We start from the raw sequence: 9,507 nt of genomic DNA, 5'->3' as shown, positions 1-9,507 counted from the left end.
ATAAATCCAATAAAAGCTTTTTACAACTAAATATGTTGGAGATAATTTTAGTTTAAATTTTGCACAGTATACATATTCCTTAAAATTTAATCAATGTCAAAGCAATAAATAAATTTATAACAGAATTTAATAATCCTTCACGATTTATAGGATGTTCATCGCAAAACGGAATAATCGCAGAAACAGTCGCGAGCGTCAGTTTAATAATAGGATTTATATATCTCAGTTTATTTAATTAAAATATACAGATTATATAAACGTGATCACACATTTGTTCGAGTTCCTCCGATATTTATCCCCCCCCTCCCCGCAATTCTCTTAACCTGAGATAAATCGCTATATAATATTTCTTCTCACTAACAGTTCTTCTCTTCGTCTCTCTTACAGCATTAAACTCTTTATTCTTTATCTCTTAAAAAATACTCGGTTTCATCATATCTGTACGATGTAACAAATGATAAATCTACAGGCGCGTCGGGTAGATTCGACCTTTTCGTTTTAAAATCCCCTCCCCCCCCCCCCCGCAATTTGTTTCAACGCCTTGTTCCTTTCCTGTATAATCGCTTAAAGTTCATCTATACAATATCTCTGTTTATATATAATATATATGTCTATTAACACTGTATATTTACATGCAGCATGAGACCTATGGACATGCACCAAAAAGGGATAAATACTCTTAAAATAAAAATCTTCGCCGTTAGCTAACACGCACATGTCTCTCCCCGCGGTAACTCGGTTCTGCCCCCCCCCCCCTCGCAACATGCTTTTACTTTTGAAATTTTACCTCGAAACTTTCATCAGGAATATAAATCCTTTATTTACACGCACACACATACACACGTGTTCGCGAGTGGTAACTATTGTAGGCACGCGTCATCCTTTTCCTCCCTTTCGCTCTCTCGTCTTTGATAAACAGCCGTCTCGTAGCGCGTACACTGCTTCGCAGTGACAATTTTTCTCCAAGCAGCTTCCCGAACGATATATAGCATATATTATCTGCGCGATCTTATTTACATAGAAAATCGAATCACCTTTTATAAGCTAATTTAATAAATAGTCGACGTAATATCGATAAATATATACTTATGGTTTACATTTTACACTTCTTAGTAATATACTTCATCAGCGTTTTCATCATTTTCGCTCGCTTGTTTTTTCTTTTCTTTAGAAATGTATAAACCCTAAAGTGACTACATTCCGTAAGATACACGTATTCTTTCTCGTTACCGAAATTGCTCTAAAATATTCTTCCTCATAGATGCAGAGTTGATCACGCGAACAAGAGAGGAAATAAATGTACATTCGTAATATAAGTCAAAACTCATCGTATCTCTATTCGTCAGGCAAATATAAAACAAACGCGTTATGCGTAATTTCCGTAACGAGAAAGATGGATATTCCTGAATCCGTCTTCTTTTCCTCTGCACGAGATGCAAAATGGATAGCTCCATGTGAAAGACTGATATAGAAGATTATATACGCTGTATTTTATATTCTGACATTAATATACGTATGTATTTTAATGTCAGATATATACATATATCAGATATAAATCTTTCTTACCCCGATGACTTAAAATTATTATTATTAGATCACTAGTATGATAGTGCACGTTTGTATTTGGAACACAATTGTTGTACAATTGTTCGCACCGACGGAAATTTGAATTTCCTCGATTATTTCTTTCCTAAGCTGTGTGCCTCGCGAATATATTCCCTCTAGTTATAATCTAAACTTTTATAACGCACAGTAAACAGTCGTTTGGTGCTTCGTACCGAGTGGTCGTTATTCGAGACCATGAGCCTGGAATCTTTTCCAGAGGTAGATTTAAATCCTTTTCCTTTTTTTTTCATATATTATTTATCTACGCAACGGTTTTATTATATATATCTATGAATCGATGTACTTCGCAGATAAAGGCTGCCAATTATTCTCATATATTAATTCTTATTGTAATTCTATTTACACGCAATTACAATTGTTCCAACAACCACTCCGTACTCAGCCAAGGCAGATCAGTGTGATTGCATATCCTACGTACTAGAAAATAGTTGAATGCCTTAATCGTAGATTTATTCTCTAAATACGGTGTGCTTTTTTTGACTTGCGAGTTCTTTCCGAGCCGTCATCGAAGACTTTTACGATCAAGCGGAATCAACGAGGAGGGGAGAAGGGGGAGAAATTATTTTCCAGGAATACACGCGCACAGCTACGGGCCCCGCGAATTCGTATTCCATATTCAGCGTTTGATCGCCTCACTCGGTCTAAGGTAAAGATTGCAAACAATAGTTATCACTGAGAATGTGCAAGTGTGAGATATGCATACGGACCCCATGCCTTTAATATGCAACCGTACCTTCTTATTGTCAGGCTACTTTACGCCCATATTATACTTTCATGTTTTTTTGTCCTACGTGACATTTGCTAATCTACGCGAATATTGGAAAGCATACAAAAGATCGCGAATATTTTCTTTGTATTTTTTATATATTATAAATTTTTCATGGTAATAATTTACTATATCGTCCTTCAACCATTTTTATTGTATGCCAATTCGACTCGACTTAAATATAAAAGAACACTTTGCCTTTGTAAGAGAGAACGATATAATCTTCCTTTATAAAGCGAAAGCACAGTCTTGTATAAATTATACAGGGAATTTCAAATATAACGATACTCTTTCAAGGATGACTAGTTTAATTTCTTTTAGTCCATTCCAAATAATATCGCAGTACATCCTTTATGAGGAATTAATGTGACCATGTTTAATAAATAGAATGGGAGAGCGTAGCAATTTATTTCCATGCAAGCAATATTATAAAATGAAATAGATATATGCACTTCATGTATGAACATAAGAGGCCCGTGTAGATAATTCCAATAACAAAATACAAATGGTATATGCGATAAATCAATAGTAATTGATGTGATCATGTTTAATAAATAGAATGGGAGAGCGTAGCAATTTATTTCCATGCAAGCAATATTATAAAATCAAATAGATATATGCACTTCATGTATGAACATAAAAGGTCCGTGGAAATAATTCCAATAACAATATACAAATGGTATGTGCGATAAATCAATAGTAATTGTCACAAGCAGATATAAGTATATGTGTAGGTAGTTTGCGATACCAAATTTCAAATCTATCCAATTTCAATCCTACCTTGCTTAATCGATTTATATCTGATTTTATTCTACTTTCCAAAATAAAAAAAAAAAACAACTTATAATGCTCAGAGCCCCATTCGTAGTAAACATCTCGAATAAAAGAAAATATATGGTCTCAAAGATGAAAGATGGAAAAGTTTTTTTTAAAAGAGAGAGACATAAAATGCACGTAACAATCGCTGTTATATCGTAACTAGATAATTCGCAGACAGTAAAATTAAGGGTAAGAATGTCATACCCTAGAAAAAAACTCGCGAATTCGCAAAACTACAGTCCTTAACTACCACCTTACTTTCCAAGACGTTTGATTCGAGATCGCGTGCTCAGGGATCGAGCACTAGGATTGTACGGTGATTTGCCTTTCTTAGCTATGCCAGAAGTGGAACCTGCTGTCGAGGGATTTATGGTCGCGCAAGTACTCACGCTTCCACCGTTACCGTTCGCTTGTTTAAGTTTACTGGCTGACAATGAGGAAGACCTGACTCTACTCGATTGCAGCGATCCACCGTTCGCGGACTGCTTCAACTTGTTCGGTAGAGGTAATCGATTTTGTTTCACTACGCCATACTGATGTACTAATTGCGCAGATATTGTATGTCCGGCGATGTCTACGTTGCGCGAACGTAGTGTTTTCACAGGTGTTGCCGCCATTGTGTCTGACCTAAACAAAATTATGAAATAGCAAAGTTTAGTAAAAGTTCATGGAACATGTTTAGACGTTAATAAAATGCAATCTATATTATTTTAACGATCCATTTAATTTGTTAATCTTCAATATAAGTGATAATATTTATATCGTTTCGTACGACTTTATTCCAATATATCACGCGAAAATTATTTCCTGAAAAAGGTAATATAACTAAACCAACCTTAACCATCGTTGCGGTAATGACGTATCCGTAGGACCGATTATCGTTACCGGCCTATTTATAGTTCTTCTACTGTTACAATTAGTCGTTCGATTATTCCTTCCTTGGTCCCAATCCCTTAGGCCAAAACTACCTCTTAGATGTTGCAAACGAGGCGAACCGTTGATGGACGATCTCCTAATGGCTTTAACAGGCGTAGCCTTTTTGCCTAAGCTTCTACGTTGGAACGTGTTCGATGATGAAGAGAGCGTCGTTAAACTGGCGCCGTTCAACGACGAGTCTGGTCGTCTATCCGACGTGGGCCAACTTAATCGGGCATTAGCATTCTCCATCGCTTGATTGGCCGGGTCGTTCTCATCGGTGGGACTGTGCCTTTGGTCCTCGGAACGCGTCCTCCTCTTCGCGCACGGTTCTTGCTGCGCGCAGCTATTCTCGATTCCAGATGAAACCGATGCTTGCGTGATCGCGCTGTGCTTACGTTTATTATTTATGCCGCGGTCGCTAGTCTTTAACGCACTTTTCGTCGTCTCCTCCACCGTCGTGCTTCCCACGACAGACGATTTCTTTACCCTGCTGTACCGCGATTTCACGCTGGCATAAGTCTTCGAATCCGGACTCGGCGTAACGTCAGCGAAAGCATTCTGAGTTTGAGAAGAGCTCAGACTATGTCGTCGCTTTATCGTTCTGACGTCCACCCTCGCGGGAAATAAAGGGTGCTGCTTATGTCTAGATCCGTTCAAAACGCCATTCTTCACCTCGCCGTTGTCGAAACTGCTGCTCTTAACAGGAACAATGCCGCCACTCCGACGTAACCTACTTACGAAAGGAGCGGGTTGAAGCGCCTCCTCGTTCGCACCGGGAAACGTACTCTGCCGCGTCACGTTAGATACCCCTGACTCGGGTATGACTTCTTCAGGCTCGGCGAACTTGATTGTCGATTTCGGATTTGATTGGATCAGAGTCTGTGCATCGTCGATTTTCGCTTTCTCGTTTTCATTCTCTTCAGCTACTTGCTTTATCTCGTTATCAGGATGTTCCGATTTCTCGTGATTGGTTTCATTCGCTTTCTTACTTTCCGCATCTCCGGATTCTTCTGCCATTTGACTGGAGGAGATTTCGGCGACCTGGATACTCTCATCAGCATCAACGGTCCCGATACTCTTGTCTATCGCGGTATTCTCTTGTAATTCCGATAAAGTGTCAATATCGGACAAAGCTGATTTTTCAGGACACGAAACTGTCTCCGGCTGTAACGTCTGATCGACAGCCTCCTCATTTCCGTTCGACGAATCCGGTTGTTTGGGATCAATGTCGAGATCCGTGGAAACGCTTGGCGGCGGTATTGGCATACACGGCGATATAATTTTTTGATTGACTGCCTCGATGTTTTCAAGCTCTTTCGTCGTAGTTGGCGTGTGTGTTCCGTGATGTATAACACGATCCTTCTTTTGATTAAACAGTACCTTAAACAAAGCCAAGTGTGATCCCTAACGCATTAATAGTTTTAATAGTTCTTAGTAATGACAGTTTTAAAATTATCAATATTTTCAGCAAATTTTTAATTTGTTACTCCAATTTTTAAGGCTTGAATTTCCCGTTTTAATTTCGTCAATATTTATATACAAATTATTTATGTACGTATATTAGACTAAATTTGTTTTTACAAAACAAATATTTACCTCTTTGCGACATGGTCCCGACGGATCCAACATTAATGTTACAACACTGGTATTATCTGCTCGTAATCTTGTCGATGACCACCTCTCCAATGCACGATCCACGAGACTTTTCGAAGGATTTATCCACATTTGTGTATCAGCCTGTTATCAAAAAAATTTGTATCTCACTGTTACATTTAAATTATCAACATATATACACCAGACAACTTGTATATACTTTCACTTTAATATAATAGTATGTACAATTAATAACATAAAATCAACAAAACTTACCCCATTACCGGTCTGCTGAGAAGCTATCAAATGTTTCTCATTGTGTCTGTCTGTGGCTTGAACAATAGCTACCGCAGCTTGCGGTGACAACATATTCCATAGGCCATCAGTGCCGAAAATAAGACAACGGTTCGATTTAACGTCAACTGGAATAACCTTCACGTCCGGCTCGGGAGAGACGACAAAAGTGTTCAATTCGGAATTGTAACTCCATAAATCACCTGAAATCAATTTTTGTTCAGATTCTTTCTCACAAAACGCAAAACTATCGGATACGAAGGGATACTCGCAAGTGTATAATTCTCACCTAGGGATCTCGCTACTGCAAGGAACGGAATTTCATCCATGTGAGTTGATCTTCGAACAGGACCTTTGTGCCCGATGCGAGGTCTGTTCCACACGACCCTCGGGACACCAGATTTACTGACCACTTTTCCACCCGATTCCTGTATGCGCGTCATCTCCGGCCCGCTCTCCGGCTTGTGATCCTTCGTCAGCGATTTCGCTCTCCATTGGGGATCACCCTCCGCCTGATAGCCCAATATAATAGCGGAATCTCCCACGTGACCTATGTATATCTTGCCCTTCCGGATGAAGGCGATGCTGGCAGTCGTGCCGGCCGTGGACGGCAGTCCGGACGCGGTTCTCGGCCATTTATCTGCTCAGAAAACAATGCCAGTTCAAGGTATACGTTTCGCAATACAAAGCCGAGTTCTTCGCGATCAAGGTCGACGTGCCCGTTACGCTTTACGCGCGCGCGCGAGCGACGGTACCGCCGTGGGAATCGCCGCGATCCGGATTCGCGAGGTGACGCGAGAAGCCATCGTTTTTTTTTCCCTCATCGATCCTCGACCTCAAATTTTCAGGTTAGCTCGAAGAATTACATAACCTAAATTCTAACCTAATCAGGCCTATAGTCGCGGCGGCGATGGCGACGGTGGTGGGGGAAATACGCGGGACGATGACAGAAATTGTCGGCCGTCGCCGCGGGGAAACCGTAAGCGGGGACAAAATCTTAAATTTAAAATTCGCGCGAAAGCTAAAAGGATGGTCGCGCGAGCGAGTCGCAGTCGACGCGACGATCGTCATCCGTACCGAGCTCCCGCCACATCGCGATGTGCGTGTTCATGTATCCGTCCCTGATCGCCCGCAGCACGTCCTCGTCGCGCTCGCTCCAGAAGTTCCTCTGCTTCACGATGAGGTCCATGAGGTTCTCCTTGGCGAAGGTCGCGGCCTCCGCGCCGCCGTGGCCGTCGAAGATCCCGAAGAAGGCGTACTCCAGGTCCTTGTCGTCCGATGTCGGCTGGAACGCCACGCAGAACATGTCCTCCATGTATTTGCGACCGCCCTGGTTACAGTGGCCGGTCACCCGCAGATTAACGCCGATACTGAGCGGCATGTCGATGCCGGCGTGAACGACGATTCGTTCAGTAACGACGACGACCGACGACGACGACGACGTCGCCGAGGTGCGAAAAACCGTCTGTATACGGTGCGCTTATTACGCACTCTATCACCGCTACGCACACTCGTCGAACGGAAGCCTCGCATTTACTGGGCAGGTCCGTGCACGTCGCGCGCAAGAGAGAGAGACAGCGTGGTGGAGAGTGGTGGTGGAAGGTGGAGGGGGGGACGGTGACGTTGCGCGGTCGGCGACGGAGGGCGACGCGGTGGGGATCGGCGGACGAATGGCAGCGAACGGCTGAAGCGCGAGAGGGGAGTCCCGTTTCCCCCCCTCCTCCACCCGCTCTGCCCTCGACCTCACGCATACATGCACGTGCGCTCTCTCTTTCTCTCTCTCTCTCGTTCGCTCTTTCTTCCGCGGCCCGCGCGCTCGCGCCTCTTCTTCCTCGCGCCGCGTCCACGATTTCACCGACACGAGCGCGGCCGACGTTCGCCGACGATTCTCGAGAAACGGCCGGAGCGGAAGATTTTGGAATGCACACACGCGTTCCCGCTGCGCCGTGCGTGTTTTCGAATATGCCGCCCGCGATCGATCGCCCGCGGGCCGCGCCGATCGAACTGAACTTCGACCGCGCGCGCGTTCCGTCAACGATTTCCCCGCGTCACCGAAGCCGCGACGCGCGGGAGAGGCGGCGGGGCAGATACGCGACGAGGGCTGGAACTGTGCGCGTGTACATACGTGTGTGCGCCTCGCTCCGCCGTCGTCGTCGCTCGGAGAAGCCTTGAAAGTCGGCCGTCCCGATACGACGGCGAGCGGAGTCGCGCGATGCGAACCTCAACGCCTTTAAGCCCCGTGTCTCGCGATATAATATTTGTATTTTCGACTTCGCGCTTTCCCCATTACGTCCAATTACTCGGCCGCCACGTGCTACCGCCCCCACGGGCGGGCCTTCTAATTGGTCGCGGTGAGACTGCAAATTAGAAATGCGCTTTAGCGCCCGAAGATAGACAAGTAGAGATAAGAGCGCGTTTCTGGACTTCGCGAAGTTCGCGGCCGGTTTGATTTCGTTTACAAACGGCGCGGGTAGAGGGATATTGTTGCGAGTCCCGAATTTTATTTCGGATAGCGCTCGAGTTGTTTGTACGCGCGACGAACGAGACGCGTTTCGAGAAAGAAGGACAGCGAGATGCTTATCGTACGTTCCCAACGTTCTCTTTGTCCTTGTAAAATAGATAACGACGAAATTTTGAAAAGAAAATAACAAACGAGAAGGCACAGTCTCGCGACTTCATCGCGGGAATTTGCTTCGGACAATCGATCTATGTATCTTCATAAATCGTCACTAATTTTTGAAGAAGAGAAAGAAAGAAAAAAAATTAGATACGCGCGGTCGCATATCGCTCCGAATTGATTTACCCGCGATAATTATTTATCTACCGATTAAGCACGGCTTCCGATCTTTATTTCGAATCACCGTCGAGGCGCGTCGCCCCTCGAGAGAACACTCTCACCTATCGATAAGTTCGCTTGTCGCAATTCATTTCTCTTTCTTTTTTTTCCCCCCAATTCGAATTACTTCAGTTTTCGCGCGGCAAGAAGAGAATCGACTTTCGAACGAGATTCTGCGTATCACGTTTTTTCGATTAGCCCGGCGCGAAACTGAAGACCCGTTCCTTTTGTTTACATTTTTTTACTTTTCTTTTTTCCCTTCTATTTGTATAAAAACGTGTCTTTTCGCGGAGACAGCGTGAAGTGCGCGCGGCTGCGGTCGAGCCGACTCTTCGAGTCGGTCGGGGCGCGAATCACGTTTAAGGTTAAGGATTTAATGCACGCTCGTGTTAACCACGCGCGAAATGTAAGACAGACTATAGGGAGACGGACGTTTTGTGAAATTTCCAAAAAGCGACCCACGGCTCGTACTCCAAGTAACACGCTACCTTGGTCGTATCGCACGCGCGCGCGCGCGCGCGGCTGCGACCAGCCGGCGGCGCGTTCCCCTTTCCCCGCTCACCCCCAAGCCTAGCCGCTCCTCCGGCCGCATCCCCACCGCGGCGGAAACTTTTCCGCGCCCCCTTTGCCCCGCGCGGTTTCCCCGCCGCCTCGC

At 44.4% G+C, this 9,507-nt stretch overlaps 1 protein-coding gene across 2 annotated transcripts; it reads right to left on the bottom strand.

The window, feature by feature from the left end:
• Window positions 1-207: 207 nt before the first annotated feature.
• On the bottom strand, window positions 208-7,998 carry LOC112458314. 2 transcript variants are annotated; one of them, XM_025021894.1, is made up of 6 exons: window positions 7,094-7,998; window positions 6,306-6,656; window positions 5,999-6,219; window positions 5,726-5,866; window positions 4,047-5,533; window positions 208-3,838 (listed from the first exon to the last, which is right to left on the bottom strand). In XM_025021894.1, exons 1-6 carry the CDS (start codon window positions 7,395-7,397, stop codon window positions 3,466-3,468), a joined length of 2,877 nt encoding a protein of 958 aa, XP_024877662.1. In that variant the 5' UTR covers window positions 7,398-7,998; the 3' UTR covers window positions 208-3,465. The 2 variants fall into 2 exon arrangements, with proteins under 2 accessions (XP_024877662.1, XP_024877664.1); XM_025021896.1 differs by having other exon boundaries at window positions 4,047-5,509.
• Window positions 7,999-9,507: the final 1,509 nt, after the last annotated feature.

This window comes from Temnothorax curvispinosus, unplaced genomic scaffold (assembly GCF_003070985.1).
Source record: "Temnothorax curvispinosus isolate PA1 unplaced genomic scaffold, ASM307098v1 QBEX01008805.1, whole genome shotgun sequence".
Classification (NCBI taxonomy): domain Eukaryota; kingdom Metazoa; phylum Arthropoda; class Insecta; order Hymenoptera; family Formicidae; genus Temnothorax; species Temnothorax curvispinosus.
Note: the sequence above shows the minus strand (reverse complement) of the source record. Positions and strands in the feature narration are given on the sequence as shown.

Coding starts and splice junctions, on each gene's coding strand:
- LOC112458314 (XM_025021894.1), bottom strand. CDS start 7,397: ATGCCGCTCAGTATCGGCGTTAATCTGCGGGTGACCGGCCACTGTAAC. Junction 5,534..5,725: donor CGGGACCATGTCGCAAAGAG/GTAAATATTTGT, acceptor TTAATGCGTTAG/GGATCACACTTGGCTTTGTT. Junction 3,839..4,046: donor TTACCGCAACGATGGTTAAG/GTTGGTTTAGTT, acceptor AATTTTGTTTAG/GTCAGACACAATGGCGGCAA.